The sequence below is a fragment of the Phaenicophaeus curvirostris genome, chromosome 6 (assembly GCF_032191515.1).
Source record: "Phaenicophaeus curvirostris isolate KB17595 chromosome 6, BPBGC_Pcur_1.0, whole genome shotgun sequence".
In the NCBI taxonomy this organism is placed as follows: Eukaryota; Metazoa; Chordata; class Aves; order Cuculiformes; family Cuculidae; genus Phaenicophaeus; species Phaenicophaeus curvirostris.
In genome coordinates, this window is record NC_091397.1 from 2,843,554 (window position 1) to 2,862,510 (window position 18,957).

General features: G+C 49.4%; 2 protein-coding genes across 2 annotated transcripts in view; one reads left to right on the forward strand and one right to left on the reverse strand.

The window, feature by feature from the left end:
* The window catches only part of C6H1orf35 (chromosome 6 C1orf35 homolog), a 404,048-nt gene that overhangs the window by 67,660 nt on the left and 317,431 nt on the right, over positions 1–18,957 (reverse strand). The gene's annotated exons all lie outside the window — the stretch shown is intronic.
* Positions 10,636–18,790, forward strand: IBA57 (iron-sulfur cluster assembly factor IBA57). Its single transcript, XM_069860076.1, has 3 exons — positions 10,636–10,961; positions 14,292–14,638; positions 16,282–18,790. The coding sequence occupies exons 1-3, from the start codon at positions 10,636–10,638 to the stop codon at positions 16,671–16,673; spliced, it is 1,065 nt and encodes a 354-aa protein (XP_069716177.1). The 3' UTR covers positions 16,674–18,790.

Genomic DNA, 18,957 nt, shown 5'->3' on the forward strand with positions numbered 1-18,957 from the left:
GCTGGTGGTGCTGCTGCCATGAAGATGAATGCACGCAGGTCCACAGCCCAGGGCTGCTGGGGAAGAAAGCAGAGAAGCTGCTGGGTGGAAATTTGTTCCCTAGTAATTACATCTGTCCAGGGCACAAGCTTGTCCTCCACATCAATGTGACTTCTCATTTATCGCCAACCCTGTGTCCCACGGGAATCAGAGTGTATTTAAACTCATGATCCCAAGGGAGGGATGGAAATTATGAGAAGAGCGATGGTTGGATGCTTCTTGGGCATTTCTGATTCCTTTGAGATGAGCAGCAATATTACAGCCCCAGATAAACTTGCTCTTCCCACGCAATGCCAGAAGGGACTGTGCTGGGCAGGAGCCTGGATTTTGGATCTCTCCTGCCCGTACCAGTGACACTTCCCTCAGCCCAAGTCACAACTTGAGCATTTCCTGATGACTCAGACCAGCCCCTCAGCTCCTGCCGACCAGCAGACTCACTTGCAAGTCACCAAATGCAGAAATGTGTGTCTGCTTCCCTTGCTCTTGTTTCTGGAAACCATCCTAGCAAACATCTCGCTGTGGGAAAAGCAGGGGGCAGATTTTAAGGCAAAACCTCCAGAAGCTGATCACAGGGACCTGACTGACTCATTAAACCTATTTAATACAGCAGGGCCATACCCTCTTCCCCAAAAATATACCTGGTCAGTGCCTGATGGGAGTAGATCCCAGAGCTCCACAGCCACAGGTTCAGAGATACTTAAAGCAACAGGGCTGGAGAGGACCATGGACCTTCTTGCCACCTTGCCACCATCAAATGTCTCCTTAGTGACTAACACAAACATCCCTCACAGCAACCCCTGGCATCTCCTCTCCTCAGTAGACATGGAGACCATCTCATGCCTTTAGTGTCTGAAGAAGTTTCTGGGTGTTTGAAGACTGTTCTCATCTCCCTTAAGCCTGCTCTAAGTTAAACAACTCCTGTCTCATCAACCTTTCTCCAAGGGCTGTTTTCTCATCATAGTTTTCCTTGATGTCTTTGAGCTACCACCCGCCAGTCCACACCTTCCCAGGGGTGTGGAAGTTCTGGTCCTTGGGCCACCTTCCCACTCTCCTCCTCCATCTGCCACCCTGGTCTTTCCCAAAACCCCATCTTCTGCAGGCATCGGGATTGCTCCCCTCTTCAGATACGTGCTAGTACAGTTGAGATCTTCCTGCCCTCCTTCAAACTGCCTTTTTATTTTCATACCACAGATCCAGTGCATCAAGGGGGCTCTGAATGATCTGTTTGTCCTGCAGCAGATATGTAGCCTCCTCCCAGCTGGTGTCACCATCACATTTAATACGCACACACTGTTTTCCATACCGAGAGCCAATAATTGCAATATTGATGAGTACTACAGCCAGGGCAGACTTGGGCAATCAATACAATCTCCTCGTTGGGCAGCGAGGCAGGGTAACCACTCTCTCAGCCGTTCTTTGAGCCAACTCATCTGTCGGGCTTGAAACTCTTCCTTGCATAAACTCATTGTGAATAGGAACCGATCTTGCATTCTCATGTTTTCCAAGTGTTTTAACAGGGACAGAAGCACAAGGGCACATTGCCAGCAGGACTGCTCTCGTGCTGTGAGCTGCCTGGGAGAGACACAGAGCAGCCTGAAAAGTCCCAACCAGCCCGGAGGACACCACTAATTCCTCCAGCCCTGGGAAGTAGAGACCCCAATTCTCCTAGATGCCATCTGAGCTGCACACAGGAGCCTTCATGAGTCAGATGGCCCTAGAAATAGAGAAGATTGTTTTTATTACATATGTTGCTCACTTCCCCCCTTCCTCCTCCACTCCTTGGTCTCTAAAGCCTTTAGGATATTGTATCTTTCCATTGAGTCACTGCCACAAAGGCAACCAAAATACATTAATATTTCTGAAGGAATGACTCCTTTCAGGGCAGGAGCAAATTCATCATGTTAGTTTGGGAAAGAAAAGGATAGGGAGACAAAATAAGCATAACTATAAGCAAAATCCCCATCACAACTGTTTCAAACTAAACTGGTGGCTTGAGGGATTTCCATTAGACTACAGGCAGTGCTGGCCCCAGAAGAAATGCCAGCAGCGTAAGTAAAGCTTTGCTTTTTCTTATACAAGTTAGTAGTTTTGTTCACACACAAGACGGGTTTAGCTTTGTAGCTGAACTAATCGTAAAAGTTGACCCTCTAGCTAAACTTGGTCGGATAAAGTGCCCACACTGATATTTCTATTCTTACCATTCAGGGCCAGGAATGTCCCGCGTAAAAGCCAGATTACCTTCTTGCTTGCATTGCATTCCACTGGGAAATACTTGAACTTAACTCAAGGCCATAACAAATCTGTGCTGTTACAGTTTCTGGGATTGTTATTTTTTTTTGTTGCTCATTTTTTATGTACTAACTGTATTTGTACTAGAAATTTTTTTGAGTATGAGGTCAAATCCGTAAGTATTTTTTCAGTGTAAATGTCACATCTGGACTGTAGTTAGAATATTACACACTGGTCAAAAGAGAAAGATACATCAGTCCAACTCTTCAACTGGCTATTCCACATCCATTACTAATAAAACAGAATAAAACTTACATTTTGTTACAGTATGTAAAGCGTGTGATGTTTCTGTGAGAAAGGCAATGAGCACTGATGACAAGAAATTCTTCTCAATGTATTATTTGCCCGGTTTAGCCATAGAAGAGCTCTGTTTTCCCAGATATGGCTATAAAACACTGCAAAATATTTTTGCCTTAAGAAGCAGTTGACCTTCTAGTTGTTTAGGATGTGTTGTCTCTCTGATGAATCATTGCCTACAATTCCTTAAGGCACAGAGCTGAAACTGCTTAGGAAATCCTGTCCTTTCAAAAGCAAGAAAACTTTGCAGAGTCTGGGAGAAACTAGTGATTCAAGTGAGCAAATGATGGGAAGGCACTTGTGAGAGTTTGCCTTTCCAACTGCCCTCAGCCTTTACTCCTCCCATGAAACGACACGCACATTTGCTCACAACCATTCCGAAAAGACATGAGGAAACAAATTCTGGACAGAAACGTACATTTTTTTCTGTTTCTCTAGCACTTGTGGTATCTTTGCAATAACTTTGGCATGAGCAGGACCAGCTCCCACCAGAAGGCAGAGAAGGACGTGATTGTCTAACAAGTCCACAAGGTCCATACTCATAGAATCATGGAATGGTTTGGGTTGGAAGGCACCTTAAAGATCATCTAATTCCAACCCTCCTGCCATGGGCAGGGACACCACTCACTATATCAGGTTACCCAAGGCTCCATCCAACCTGGCCTTGGACACCTCCAGGGATGGGGCAGCCACAACTTCCCTGGGCAACCTGATCCAGTGCCTCACCACTCTCACCATGAAGAAGATCTTCCTTATGTCAAGCCTAAATCTGCCTCTGTCCAGTTCACACCCATCGCCCCTCATTCTATCTCTACAAGCCTTTGTGAACAGTTCCTCCACAGCTTTCTTGTAGCCCCCTTCAGGTACTGGAAGGTCACTCTAAGTTCTCCTTGGAGCCTTCTCTTCTCCAGGCTGAACAACCCAAACTCTCTCAGCCTGTCCTCGTATGGGAGGTGCTCCAGCCCTCTGACCATCTTTGTAGCCTCCTCTGGACCCGTTCCAACAGTTCCATACCCTTCTTATGTCAAGGATTCCAGAACTGGACACAGTACTCCAGATGAGGTAGTCAGAGGTGCTTTAAGTCACATAGAATCATAGAATGGTTTGGGATAGAAGGGACCTTAAAGATCATGCAGTTCCAACCCCCACTGCCATAAGCAGGGACACCTCCCACTGGATCCAGTTGCTCAATGCCTCATCCAACCTAGTCTTGAACACCTGCAGCCACGGGGCAGCCACGACTTCTTGGGGCAGCCTGTACCAGCACTTCACTATCCTCATTGTAAAAAATTTCTTCCTCATATCTAATCTAAACTCCCCCTCTTTCAGCTTAAAACCATTCCCCCTCACCCCATCCCTGCACTCCATGATAAGAGTCCCTCCCCAGCTTTCCTGTAGGCCCTCTTTAAGTTCTGGACTTGAGGTCTCTGTGCCTCAGCCCAGGGACAGCCATGTCATGCCCTAATGGTTTGGGGAACCAGCATGAGCAGGGAGTAAGTGAGTGAGGAGCACTTGTCCCCAGATCACCTCCAAATTCCTTCTGCTCGAAAGCGTGGTGTCCGCAGGGGGAGGATAGAGCCAGAGGACGATGCAGCCCCTGAGTCTAATGCTCAGTAGAAGGAGGAATGGCAAAAGCAGCCTCCATGCACCTTTATTTTGGGAGAACACAGAGAAACTCAAAAAACCCTCCTTTCTTTAGAAAGCCAGGCTGAAAATAGCAGCGACTCTCCAGCATCCCATTCTCTCTGGGATCACAAGACCCATCTTTCTCGTTAGCTGCCCCACACTGCAGACAATATTCCTGTCAACAGCATCTTGCTAGCTCCTAATCACTCCCCTTAGGGAAATGCTAATAACAGCTTTACCGTCATTTCAGCCCCGCTGCCACAGCACAGATACACTCCTTGCAAACTCAGCTGCCACTTTGCTTTATTTTTGCAATTTCCCCCCTATCGTCACTGGTCTTTGCATTGCTCAGCCCAGCCACAATCTGTGTTTTCCTCTCCAAGACTGCGGGATGCTGTCTCCGTGCCAGAAGTGCTGCTATGGTTTACCACAGCCTCGTGTCCCGGCTGCTGGCAACTGACCTCCTGGAGCACAGCTTGGGGAGTATTTAATGTGCAGGGTTAGGGATGAATAATTACAACTCACGTGGGTTTGTGGATGGGAGTTCGTGCTTAGCACTCCGAGAAAAAAGCTGGAGAAAGAGAGTTTATTATACTAGCATTAACCCGCAGGACTGGCTGCAGAGAGACAGCAGTTATCCACACTGTACGCTAGCGCAGCTGAGTTATGGATGAATAAATGCCAAGCATGAGCCCTCATGGGTGGGAGCCACGGGCTATCCTGCTGCTGTGGCAGCCAGCAAGCCCTGGACACAGCAGGATTTTGAGTGGTAGGAGAGCAGAGAGCGGAAAACTGATGGAGCAAGAGGCTGCCGGCAGTTTATGCAACTGCCCAGGGACTGGTGAGGAACAGAGCGATTCCCTGTCCTTTTTCACCGTTTTCTTTGCTGTGAGAGGGGTTTCTGAGTTGTCCCAACACACTTGTCTGGATGAGAGATGTTCCATCAGGGGAGAGATATCATGGGATGTCCCCTTTGGGACAGAGCTTAGCCATGGACGTGGATTGTCACCCTGCAACCCTGTTGCCACCAGCTCTCCTTCCAGAAACACAGCTAGAAATGACAAAGCTGGTGAGGGACGGTTCATCAGGCTGTCACGGATGCAGAATCATGAATCAGAGGGAGCTGTAGCTCCATCGTCATCCCAGAACGACGAGGAAAGCCTTCAGTAAACAGGAGACACTGATCTCTCTCTGCATGGATCTGGTTCCCACAGGACCAGTTGGAGTCCATGGAAAGAATAGGCATTTCTTAGGTGCAGCTAGTGTGATTCAGTTTACACAGAGGCTTCAGGGAAATAAAGCATCCTGAAATGTTTTTTTCATCTCCATCATGTACAGAGGAGTACAGACCACTGGGGTGTGGATGTCCACATTTGGGCAGAGGAATTCCATATAGGAGAGGGCTGTCTTCCCAGTACAACTTCAGATGTTTTACACCAGAGTCTCTGGCAGAAGTTGACTGAGCATCACAGATAATGTGCTTTCCAAAATTCCCCTTGCCTTGGCCAATCTCACTCAGCCCTAGGGCACTTTGTTGCTCCTTAACTGCCTTCAAAGCGTAGAAACAAAGAAGAGAACTGAGGACACAGACTCTTTTTATCATACTTTCTTTTTTGCTCAGTTGCTGAGCTGAGACTGTGGCTTCAGAGAGCGGGAAGGAGAGGATCCGTGACCGTATCTGGGAGCTTTAAACACAGCAGACAAGTCTATGTAACACCACGCTTGCTGCTTGAAGCATAGCAGGACAGATGCAATCTCTGCTCCAAATGCGGATACCAGCAAGGAAGATGACATTACTCAGTCCCACAGCACTAATCCTACAGGAGAGTCAGCCAAGTGCAATATTGCTCTCACAAGCAAAGGCAGGAGGATTTGATCCTGCTGGAGACGGGTCCTGCTGTGTGAGGTGGCTTTAAAGTTGCTGCAACTTCATCTAAACAGCGTTGAGTGATAGATGTGGAGGACAGGGGAGAATCTGACCAATGAAGAAGACCCAATATCCGCCAAATTAATCTCAGGGAAAGCTCTGGGAATTATTTTGTCCCTTCGACAATGCTTCAGGTCCCCTGCTTTTAATTAAGATAAACACACACTCAGTGAGGGCTGGCACAAACCTTCTCCAGACTCACAGCGTTGCAGGTCTTGACCACACCATGGGTTTCCTCAAACCACTCCCTGAGCTCATGTAATGCACTGAACTGGCAGAGCTGTGTTTTCTGACCACTGAAATGTTTAAATGCTACTTTACTGGCAGTATAATTCTGTCTAAAAGAAAAGAAAACCTAGGAAAAAGTGAATAAAAGGTGTAGGAAGTGGAAAAAAAAAAAAAAGCTCAAAGTCGCTTCCTGGTTCTTTCCCCTTTTCACTTTTCTTTCCATTTGCTCTGTGGGGCTCTATACAACATGTGTGATGGTTAGGAGGCAGCACAGGATGCACTGAGAGATGGTAAAAGGCTGCTCATGGGACAGCCACCACTTGTCCACGTGTCCAGGGATGCAGCACTGAGCGAAGAAGGGCCAAAGCTCCATCCAGTTGTGGCTCTGCAGTCCTTGCTGGAGTCTGGAGTCTCAGCCACACTCTGCTTCCAGATATGAGACTTTCTCCTGGATCTCTAATAAGCGAAATGCAGCTCCTGCTCTTGGCACATTCCCACTTCTAGGGAGAGGGAAAGAAAACCACACAAACGGCATCAGTTTTCAGCATCTTCAGCCCTGATTTAATGGAAGGTAGGTTTCCATAGGTAGGTAGGTTTTCCCATTCCCTACATGCAGCACAAGCCAGCAGCCAGGCAAAGTGCGTTTGTATGTCAAGGTCACCTCGATTCACATCCGCCGCCTGTTTTTATTTCTCCACCTGCTCTGCCTCTGCAGCTGCCTGAGCCCCGAGCAGGGCCAGCGCTGAATTTGAAGGCAAACATGCTGCACCCCTTGCCACCGCCAGCAGCGGCTCCGTCCCCCCCGGCACACAGGGATATGTGATAAGGTTATCGCTGCGGGGAAAGCCTGGCCCTGCCTAAGGGCTGGCTGGCTGAATGTGACGTCTGCTCCCATCACATTTGCAGCTCCTGAAAAACAAGCACCTTCACTGAGGGTTTTGGGTTCGGCTGCGTTTGTGCTGGGGCTCAGCACCGGTGCTACTGGTCCCAGTGAACACCAATGGGTTCATTTTGGGGCAGCTGAGCTCCCTCCCTGCACATGTGCCAGTGTTGGCAGACAGCAAGGGGCAGAATGGCCTTAAACTGGCTTGCAACAACCAGAGAGAAGCGATCACAAATGACAGGCGTGACTCACGGGCATTTCTGGAGCTGTGGGACCAATTCCAGCTTAACAAGCTGAGAGCTAAACCTGGGGCAACCCGGTCCCTTCAGAGTCCTCTTCCAACAGTGCTAACGAACATTGAAGAGGCAAGGAAACGGCACCTTCAGCTTCATACTTCTAACACAGGGATTTTAGTTCGGTGCAGTGTTGCTTAGTACAAGTTGCCACTGTCTTATCATAGAATCATAGAATCACTAAGATTGGAAAAGACCTCTAAGATCAAACCCAACTGTCAGCCCAACACCACTATGCCTACTAAACCATATCCCGAAGCGTCACAGCTACATGTTTCTTGAACACCTCCAGGGAGAGTGACACCCTGGGCAGCCTGTTCCAGGGCTTCACCACTCTTTCAGTAAAAAAATTTTTACTAATACCTAATCTAAGCCTCCACTGGTGCAATTTGAGGCCATTCTCTCTTCCTATTACTTATTCCTTGGGAGAAGAGACTGGCACCCACTTTGATACAACCTCCTTTCAGGAAGCTGTAGGGAGCAATCAGTTCCCTCATCAGTCTCCTTCACTCCAGATAAAACAGGTCCATGTCCCTCAGCTGCTCCTCATAAGACTTGTGCTCAAGACCCTTTTCCAGCTCCATTGCCCTTCTCTGGACATGCTCCAGGCCTTCAATGTCTTTCTTGTACCAAGGGGCCCAAAACTCAACACAGGATTCAAGGTGCACCCTCACCAGCACTGATTTCAGGGGCACGATCCCTTCTCTACTCCTGCTGGCCACACCATGGCTGATCCAAGCTAGGATGCTGTTGGCCTTCTCGGCCACCTGGGCCACTGCTGGCTCATGTTCAGCTGCTGTCAACCAACACCCCCAAGTCCTTTTCCACCAGACAGCCTTCCAGCCACTCTTCCCCAAGCCCAGAGCATTGCACGGGGTTGTTGTGACCCAAGTGCAAAACCCAGCACTCGGCCTTGTTCAGTCTGTGCTATGAAATGCAATTGTTTATTCTGAAATGGAGATACTGAGATTTTCCCTGAGTGTTGGAAGAGGATGAGGGCAGCTGATGGGTGCTACAGAAACAGAATTAATGGAGCACTAAGGTAAAGTGGAAAACAAGAACCTTTGGAGCAGCAATTTTCCAGTGTGTGAGCCAAACCACTACTGGAGGAGAATGGGTACAGACCCTGCCTGCCTGTGGATTCCAGGGGATTAAAGGCTCAGTGGGGATATGGAGCTTTGAGCCTGGAGAAAAGGAGGCTGAAGGGGAGACCTTATCACTGCCCACAACTGCCTGAAAGGAGGTTGTAGCGAGGTGGGTGCAGGTCTCTTCTCCAAAGTAGGAAGTGATAGACGAGCAGAAATGGCCTCAAGTTGCACCAAGACAGATTTAGATTGGATATCAGGGAAAATTTCTTTACTGAAGGAATTCTCAGGTACTGGCAGAGGCTGCCCAGGGAAGTGGTTGAGTCACCACACCTGGAGGGATTTAAAAGGCTCAAGGATATGGTTTGGACTCAATGATCTCAAAGGTCTTTTCCAACCAAATGACTCTGTGATTCTATGAATGATGGAAGGGGCAGGAATCATACAATGGTTTGGGTTGGAAGGCATTCTGTGATTCCATAAGAAATCCCTCGCAATGAGGGTAGTGAGCCAATGGCACAGGTTACCCAGGGAAGCTGTGGCTGCCCCCTCCCTCGAAGTGCTCAAGGCTAGGTTGGATGGGGCTCTGAGCAACCTAGTATGGTGGGAGGTGACCCTGCCCACGGCAAGGGGGTTGGAACTGGATGGCCTTTAAGGTCTCCTCCAACCCAAACCATTCTATGATCCTACGAATAGAAAGGAGAATTTCACAGTATGATCTATGAAAGTTATATTTAAAGCACCCAAACAGAGGTAAAGCATCAAATCATCTTTCTAAATGCAAGTGAGGTACGGAAAGGGTTACTCAAGGTCTGGTTGTGCTTACTGGTGTCCACAGCATGGAAGATGGGAGATGTATTGAAGGAACTACCTGAAAGGAGGTTGTAGAGAGGAGGGTGCTGGCCTCTTCTCCCAAGTGACAGGGGACAGGACAAGAGGGAATGGCCTCAAGCTCCACCAGGGGAGATTTAGGCTGGACATTAGGAAAAAATTCTTCACAGAAAGGGTGATTGGGCACTGGAACAGGCTGCCCAGGGAGAGGGTTGAGTCACCTTCCCTGGAGGGGTTTAAGGCACAGGTGGACGAGGTGCTAAGGGGCATGATTTAGTGTTTGGTAGGAATGGTTGGACTCGATGATCTGGTGGGTCTCTTCCAACCTGGTTATTCTATGATTCTATGAACTGGATGATCTCTAAGGTCCTTTCCAACCTAAACCATTCTATGACTCCATGACTCTGTAATGCTATGATTCTGTGATTTTATGACTGTGATTCTATGACTCCGTAATTCTAGGATTCCGTAATTATAGGATCCTGTCATTCTGGGATTATGTGGTTCTGGGATTATATGATTCTAGGATTCCATGATTCTAGGATTCTGTGATTCTAGCATTCTGTGACTGCTGTACAAGGACAGGCTGAGAGAGCTGGGCTTGTTCAGCCTGGAGAAGGCTCTGAGGAGATCTTATAGAGACCTTCCAGTACCTGAAAGGGGCTACAAGAAAGCTGGAGAGGGGCTGTTCACAAAGGCTTGTGGTGACAGGATGAGGGGGAACGGGTATAAACTGGAGAGGGGCAAATTTAGGCTTGCTAGAAGGCAGAATTGAGAGTGGTGAGGCAGTGGCACAGGTTGCTCAGGGAATTTGTGGCTTTCCCCATCCCTGGAGGTGTCCAAGGGCAGGTTGGATGGAGCCTTGGGCAGCCTGATCCAGTGGGAGGTGTCCCTGCCTATGGCAGGGGGGAGGAATTAGATGATCTTTGAGGTGCCTAGCAAGCAAAAACGCTCCACGCTTCTGTTATTCCGTGATTCTTCGTCCCTGCGGTCGACGCTCTCCTCGCTGAGGCCCAGGACCCCGCCTGCCCGCCCCTCCCGGCCGAGAGCTCCCGGGCCGCAGGGGCGGGCTGGGGCGGGGCTCGCAGGGTGCCCTCCCGGCCGGCAGGCGGCGCTGTCGGCTCGTCCAGGCGCAGGATGGCGGCGGCGGCGGCGGCGCTGGGGGCGGCCCCGACCCCGCTGCTGGCTCTGCGGCGGCGGCTGTGGCGGGGCGGGGGGGGAGCGGCCGCCGCCGCCGCCTGCTTCGCGCCGGGCCGGGCGCTGCTGGCGGTGCGAGGGGCCGAGGCGGCGCCGCTGCTGCAGGGGCTCCTCACCAACGACGTCACGCGCCTGCTGCCGGCGGAGGGGGAGGGGGACGCCGCCGCCCCCCCGGCAAGCCCCGCCGGGGCGGCCCCGCCGCGCGCGCTCTACGCGCATGCGCTCAACGTCCAAGGCCGCTGCCTCTACGACCTCATCCTGTACAGGTGAGACCAAGCGCGGGGGTGGGGGGGGGGTGAGAGCTGGGCGAGACCATTGCGGGCCGGGGTGGGGGGGTGGGGATAGAGTGTCCGGTAGTTAAGCGGACTTCCCCGTCCTGTGCGAAGAGCTAGGGGGAGATACCATTGCGGGGAGACGGGGGTGTCCCGCCGCTTAGAGTTATAGAATCACCAGGTTGGAAAAGACCCCCAGGATCATCGAGTCCGACCATTCCTATCAAACACTAAACCATGTCCCTCAGCACCTCGTCCACCCGTCTCTTAAACACCTCCAGGGAAGGTGAATCAACCACCTCCCTGGGCAGCCTGTTCCAGTGCTCAATGACCTTTTCTGTGAAATTTTTTTCCTAACGTCCAGCCTAAACCTCCCCTGGCAGAGCTTGAGGCCATTCCCTCTCGTCCTGTCCCCTGTCCCTTGGGAGAAGAGGCCAGCTCCCTCCTCTCCACAACCTCTTTTCAGGTAGTTGTAGAGAGCAATGAGGTCTCCCCTCAGCCTCCTCTTCTCCAGGCTAAACACCCCCAGCTCTCTCAGCCGCTCCTCATAAGGCTCTCCTGCACTTGGGGCACAACAACCCTGTGCAGCGCTACAGACTAGGAGAAGTCTGGCTGGAAAGCTGCCTGGAGGAGAGGGACCTGGGGGTGTTGGTTGACAGCGACTGAACATGAGCCAGCAGTGGCCCAGGTGGCCAAGAAGGCCAATGGCATCTTGGCTTGGATCAGAAACGGCGTGACCAGCAGGTCCAGGGAGGTTCTTCTCCCTCTGGACTCGGCACTGGTGAGACCGCTCCTCGAATCCTGTGTTCAGTTCTGGGCCCCTCACCACAAGAAGGATGTTGAGGCTCTGGAGCGAGTCCAGAGAAGAGCAATGAAGCTGGTGAAGGGGCTGGAGAACAGGCCTTATGAGGAGCGGCTGAGAGAGCTGGGGGGCTTGGGGGCTTCTGCATTGTATGTCCATCTGCTGGAGGAGAGGAAAGCTCTGGAGAGGGAGGATCTACGAGATGAGGCTGTGAGAATTAATTGATAAGTTTTGCTGCAGCTGGTTTGTATGTTTAATTATGTTGTCACATAAATCTGTCTTGCATCAAGAAATAATACACAGACAATCTCCAGACATGGATAAATAACCTGAAAGAATAAACACTCTCTTAGAGTTGCAAGAATTTATTGATATGCTTACTTGTCTAGCAAGATGTAGTTGTCTTGGGTCAAGAGATAACCTGAAGGAAGTCTCCAGACATGGTTGGAGAATCCAAATAATAATGAGCATTCTTCGAATATAGAACCATAGAATCACCAGGTTGGAAAAGACCTTCGGGATCATTGAGTCCAACTGTATCTGTCCACTACCAAACCACATCCTTGAGCATTTTGTCTACTGGTTTTTCAAATCCCTCCAGGGGTGGTGACTCAACCACCTCCCTGGGCAGCCTCTGCCAGTACCTGAGAACTCCTTCAGTAAATAAATTTTCCCTAATATCCAATCTAAATCCGTCCTGGTGCAACTTGAGGCCATTTCTGCTCGTCTATCACTTCCTACTTTGGAGAAGAGACCTGCACCCACCTCGCTGCAAATTCCTTTCAGGCAGTTGTGGGCAGTGATAAGGTCTCCCCTTCAGCCTCCTTTTCTCCAGGCTCAACAGCTCCAGATCCCCACTGAGCCTTTAATCCCCTGGAATCCACAGGCAGGCAGGGTCTGTACCCATTCTCCTCCAGTAGGGGTTTGGCTCACACACTGGAAAATTGCTGCTCCAAAGGTTCTTGTTTTCCACTTTACCTTAGTGCTCCATTACTTCTGTTTCTGTAGCACTCATCAGCTGCCCTCATCCTCTTCCAACACTCAGGGAAAATCTCAGTATCTCCATTTCAGAATAAACAATTGCATTTCATAGCACAGACTGAACAAGGCCGAGTGCTGGGTTTTGCACTTGGGTCACAACAACCCCGTGCAATGCTCCGGGCTTGGGGAGGAGCGGCTGGAAGGCTGTCTGGTGGAAAAGGACTTGGGGGTGTTGGTTGACAGCAGCTGAACATGAGCCAGCAGTGGCCCAGGTGGCCGAGAAGGCCAACAGCATCCTGGCTTGGATCAGCCATGGTGTGGCCAGCAGGAGTAGAGAAGGGATCGTGCCCCTGAAATCAGTGCTGGTGAGGGTGCACCTTGAATCCTGTGTTGAGTTTTGGGCCCCTTGGTACAAGAAAGACATTGAAGGCCTGGAGCATATCCAGAGAAGGGCAATGGGGCTGGAGAGGGGTCTTGAGCACAAGGGGCAGCTGAGGGAACTCAGGCTGTTTAGTCTGGGGAAAAGTAGCCTGAGAGAAGACCTTATCACTCTCTACAACTGCCTGAAAGGAGACTGTGGCAAGGTGGGTGCTGGTCTCTTCTCCCAAGTAACAAGGGACAGGATGAAATTGGAAATGGCCGAAAGTTGTGCCAGGGGAGTTTTAGATAGGATATTAGTAAAAATTCCTTTACTGAAAGAGTGGTGAAGCCCTGGAAGAGGCTGCCCAGGGAAGTCTTGGAGTCACCATGCCTCGAGATGTTCAAAAAACATGTAGACGTGGCACTTTGGGACATGTTTTAGTAGGCACAGTGGTGTTGGACTTACGGTTGGACTGGAGGATCTCAGAGGTCTTTTCCAGTCTTAACAATTCTAGGATCCTGTGTTGCATGCCAGTCTCTGAGGTGTTTCTTTCTTATCTTAATAAATTCCTGCACGAAAAAGCATAGTGTGTTTTCCATGTCTGGCTGCGGTATCAGTGATTTACTCAGCAGAAAAGGTCAATGGCTTTTGTTATTTTCAAAGTGGCCCTCAGGGTGCAGTGGCTGTGGGGATCCGTGGGCCAAATCCAAATCCAGTGGTGTGCACTGTTGTCTCTAAGGTGCTTGGTCACTGGTGCTGTGTGAGGTACAATACTCACCATGTCGCCACCTGGCATAGGTGTGGTGTCATTTTGTGGGAAATGGGGTTTGTGCTGACTGCTGGGTCAGGTTAGCAGTGCAGGCATGGGTGGAAGGCACAGCTGAATGCAGCTTCCCCTCCTGCTGAACGTCACCTTACTTTGGGTAAGCATGTGGGGTAGAGAAGACTGCAGGGCCAGACCCATTTCCATCCCTGGGAGAAGCGAGGGCAGTGTTTGCTAGGAAAAAGTGGAATGGTCAGCTGACAAAGTTCAGGTGTTTCACTGCAGGGAGCTGAGCACAAGCAGCCTTTGGTGAAACTCCCCAGATCTCTGGATTGCACCAGGATCGAGACAAAGCGCATTGGCTTCCGTGGCTGTGGGGGCTTGTTTTTCTGACCTTGAAGGTGTTCCTATATTTAGGCTTCACGAGAGTCCAGAAGAAGAGCCATGTATCCTGCTGGAGTGTGACAGCGGCGTGCTGGATGCCGTACAGAAACATCTGAAACTGTACAAGATCCGGAGGAAAGTAAACATCACCCCTTGCCTTGACCTTTCTTTGTGGGCTGTCATCCCTGGGGAGCCGGCTGGCGATATCACCAGTTCCCTCGCTCAGCATGCAGACCAGGCTCTGGTTTTCACTCCTGACCCCAGAACAGAAGTCATGGGCTGGAGACTGATTACAAAGAAAGGGGTGAATCTCTCAGATATTATCTCGGGGAGTTATATCGGAAATACTCAGGATTACCACAAGCACAGGTATAAACAAGGTAAAGCCAAGTCTTATTTTGCTTATTTCTGGATTTTGGGAAATGTATTTATTTATAAGAGCCCATACGCTGATATAAGACGCGAATAAATTACAAAAGCCACCCTGTTGTGTCTCAGTGGGCTTCGCTTGCTCATAAGTGAAGGTATCATTTGCTACTTCGAGGCTAAAAGCGATCCAGGGGTTACAGTTCTGGCTGGTGGCAGAATCAGTGTTTGGGTAGTTTCCTGTTCCTGAGATCGTGGGGCGCTGGATCAGGAACACTAAAAGCAGGATTAGTAAAGCTGTTTTCTTAGAGGGGAACTTCTGTGATTTGAATTATTTTGATTATTTTGGGATTGCTCACAATCTGTGTGTTTTCCTTGTTGCTAAGGAAGGAACAGGAAACACCCTAACTTACTTTCCAAAAAATGTATGACTGGTTTTGCAGAGTTAACACAGAGGTCAAGGGGTGGATGATTAATCTGAGAGGGAACTCGATCCCAGGAGCCCCTGGGCCTGCACAGAGATCCCACTGACTTTATGGTGTCCACGCAGATAGTGGATTAATGATCTTCCAGCCTGGAAGATCATTGAATCATCATAGAATCACAGAATGGTTTGGGTTGAAAGGGACCTTAAAGATTATCCACTTCCACTCCTTGCCATGAGCAGGGACACCTTCCACTGGGTCAGGTTGCTCAAAACCCCTTCCAACCTGGCCTTGAACACCTCCAGGGATGGGGGAGCCATGACTTCTCTGGGCAAACTGTGCCGGTGCCTCACCACTCTCACAGTGAAAAATTTCTTATTGATGTATCAACTAAATCTCCCCTCTTCCAGCCCCCCTTTTTCAGCTTAAAACCATTCCCCCTTGTCCTATCCCAGCACTTCCTGATAAAGAGCTCCTCCCCAGCTTTCCTGTAGGCCCCTTGTAAGTACAGGAAAGCTGCTATAAGGTCTCCCCCGTGTCTTCTCTAGGTTAAACAAGCCCAGCTTTCTCAGCCTGGTGATTATGATCCTCTGTTCACAGTGGCTGGAGTCCATCTGGTTTGGAAAAGCAAGCTGGTAATGGGTGAGAGTGGTGTAGTCTGTGGGGTGTGCCACCTCCCTCCAACACCGTTATCTCGCCATGCTGGTGCAGAATGCTGGGTGCAGCGCTCAGCTTCAAAAAAAAAATACTATTTTTGTGTTATTGGTTTACAGAAAGGAGGATTGTTACATGGACGTTGAGCATTTGTGCTTTAAGAAGGGTAGTTGGCCAACTTAGGTTCTTTAGCACTGAGGAAAATAACTCTAGTGGCACTGAAGTCTACTTGTTGGGTGGGTGAGGAGGGTTTTGCCATTACACGTGCCTTTGTGTCGGAGTCTGTGCCATTCTGGGTGCATTAAATTGCAACCAATGTGCCTGTGAAGTGCTGTAAGCTTCTTGAAATTACATTCTAGCACAGTTCTCTGTTTACTATTCAGAATAATCTTTGCTAACCCTGATCATTCACAACAAATGATTTCACTCAGGCCCAGACTGGGGTACCATGAAGTGCCTTATTTCATACTGCTTCTTGTGGATTCTCTTGGTTTCACAACTTACAGAGGAGACATTCCAGAAATCTTAAATACTGAAGATCTTACCACACCTACCTGTTGGTGTTATTTTTTTCCCAGGAATTCCCGAAGGTGTGAAAGATCTCCCTCCTGGAGTAGCCCTCCCGCTGGAATCCAACCTGACCTACATGAATGGCATCAGCTTCACCAAAGGCTGCTACATTGGACAGGAGTTGACAGCCAGGACCCACCACATGGGTGTTATCCGCAAGCGGCTGCTGCCAGTCCACTTTTCAGCTCCTCTTCCCAAGGACAGCATTCCTGAGGGTGCCGAGATCTTAACTGAATCGGGAAAGTCGGCTGGCAAGTTCCGGGCCGGAGGAGGTGAACTTGGTATAGCTTTGCTGAGGTTAGCTAATATAAATGAACCCCTCTGCCTGAATGTAGCAGGTGATAAAGTGAAGCTCACTGCACATATCCCTGAGTGGTGGCCAAAAACTGCTGGTAAATAAACAAGGAACCACCGCTCACACGTTCGCCTTACTGTGAGTTATATTTTGTGTGGTAGGTTTGGGAAGGTGACTGTGCCTCCCGCTGTCATGTGTGGTGTTTAGTGGGGAGGGCATCACTGGATTCTTCAAATCGGGGTGAAACAGCAGGAACCCAGACCAGCACCGAGTTGCTGGGAACAGGAGGATCGTCTGTTAAGCATTGTGGTAAGACTGGTATGGCGTACACAGGGAAGTGCCCCTGTTCCTCAGCGTACCCCATATCTGTTTAGGGGGTGCCGCGTGTTGCTGGCTTGGACTCCTGCTGGATTTTCAGTCTCCCATGCGCTCAGACTGTGTTCTGTGTGTTCAGATCAAGGTGAGCTATGGGAGAATGCGCTTCCCTGTTGTATGCACTGAATGTTTCTGTTCAGAATAACCACTCTGGAATTATGATGTTTGTTTTCCATGGAGAGCATGCTGTTGCTACCTTGCATAAGATCCATACTCAGGCTAAAGTGTTCACTGCAAATTACTCCTTGCATTGAGCTGCTTATTAAACTTGCTGATCAGGTGGGTGATTTTTTTTCCCACCACTCTCATTGCTAATTGCGTTCAGTAAGAAGATATTTCTGCTCCACATTTCAGACCTCAGTTTTTATAATTCACCCCCAGTGGGGGTGAACACTCTCCGACACCCTGCTTCAGCGCTGGCAGAAGGAGCACAGAAAGAGTCAGCCAGATCCTCTGCTGCTCCTGATGCTTCCTCCACTCAAACCACGGTTTGAAGAGGAAAGTAGTATTGGGCAGAGATGAGGCGTGCCCCGGGGTGACCATTGTATTGGTGTACTGGTCCTTGGCAGAATAATCCGTTGGCAGAAGCACGTGCCCTCCAGTTGCCAACAACAGTGGAAGGGTGGATTTTTTTGGCATCGACAACTCCGCGCTTTCCTGAAGACTTTGGCAGGGGTTACCTTACTCCCTCCACAAAGCTGGTGAACGGATGGCATGGCCTCATCTCAGTCCTTTGCTCCTTCTGTCAGCATTAGGCTCCAGTCACCACACACACTCTTTTCTTAGCCTGGTCTAACCTAGAGAGGATTTTCATGTGTAGGACAGGACGTGCTGGAGCTTGCACGTTAATGCTAGGAACAGAAAAAGCGAATTTAGGAGCATCACTTGGATGCAGGGAGATATTGAAAAAACAGTCTTTGAGATCGATAACAGTCAAATGCCATTCACGCACTCTGGCTGCTTCACCTCCATGCTTATTTTGAGAAATCTCTGTACCCCTCGTACAAAAACCTGTCCCTGCTGCCATGTCCAGCCAATTTTTAATCCATCCACCGCTCCCTGTGGGTTTTCAGAGCAGCCTGGGTTTTTCTGCTGCATTTTTCTGGCCCCTGCTGCCCTTCCATCTTCACGCATTTTTCATTCCCCAAAGCCAACCAGCTCTGTGCCTTCTACCCCTGGCAATCTGCAGTAATCTACAGAACCCCTATGTATTTTTGTACTGCAATCAATCCATCGCATGCCCGCTTTTGCAATGTACAGAAGGGTGTGATGAGAGAGATGAGCAGGTGAGATCCCACACAGACCAGAAAAAACTTCTTGCATGCATATTTGTGACAAACCCATCCAAAGCACATTCTGCCACTGTTCCAGTGTCACCGTTACTGTGAAGGGAATTTGTGAATAAATGCTCAGATTGGTTAAAACTCTATGCTTGCTGTAAAATGATTTGTGGAATTTCTCATTAAGGGTTTATTGTGCCAATAATTTAAATGTGACTTGTCTGAAAGAGAAGAAATGCTACCTTTTATTTACCTTGTGTGAGGATATACAATGGAATACTTTTTCGAGTGTGTCGTGGCCAAGAAACATGCCTTATGTTGCTTGTCAGCCCTTTGTCAGGTTTGAGATGATTAACAAAGTCTTTCTGGTGGAAAAATAAATTAAACTGCAGTGCTTTGCCCTTTCTGCATCCTCCAAATGCAAGAAAGCTGTGACTGTGCTACCCATGTCAATGCCACTTTGCGAGAAGCAGCTTTTCCTCTCTGCCCCGCGTCGTGCAAAGCCTCTTCAGAATGGTTGCATTGTACCAGTCCGTGTACGGCCTGAATAAACACATTTCTTCTGTTTGGGAAAGCCCTGCGTCTTTTTCTGGCGCACACACACACATTTTGTTTGTCTTAACATATCTGAAAGGCTTTTCTGTTGCCAGCAGCTGCAGCTAACAAATGTGGCTGCTTAGAAAAATTTGGGTGCAGGTTGATATTTTTTGAGGTATTAGGTGGCTTCTGGAGGA

What these genes read in the sequence shown, in the direction of transcription:
- IBA57 (XM_069860076.1), top strand. Translation starts at nt 10,636, where the DNA reads ATGGCGGCGGCGGCGGCGGCGCTGGGGGCGGCCCCGACCCCGCTGCTG. An exon ending in TACGACCTCATCCTGTACAG is followed by an intron (nt 10,962 to 14,291) that starts GTGAGACCAAGC and finishes TCCTATATTTAG; the next exon opens with GCTTCACGAGAGTCCAGAAG. An exon ending in CAAGCACAGGTATAAACAAG is followed by an intron (nt 14,639 to 16,281) that starts GTAAAGCCAAGT and finishes TTTTTTTCCCAG; the next exon opens with GAATTCCCGAAGGTGTGAAA.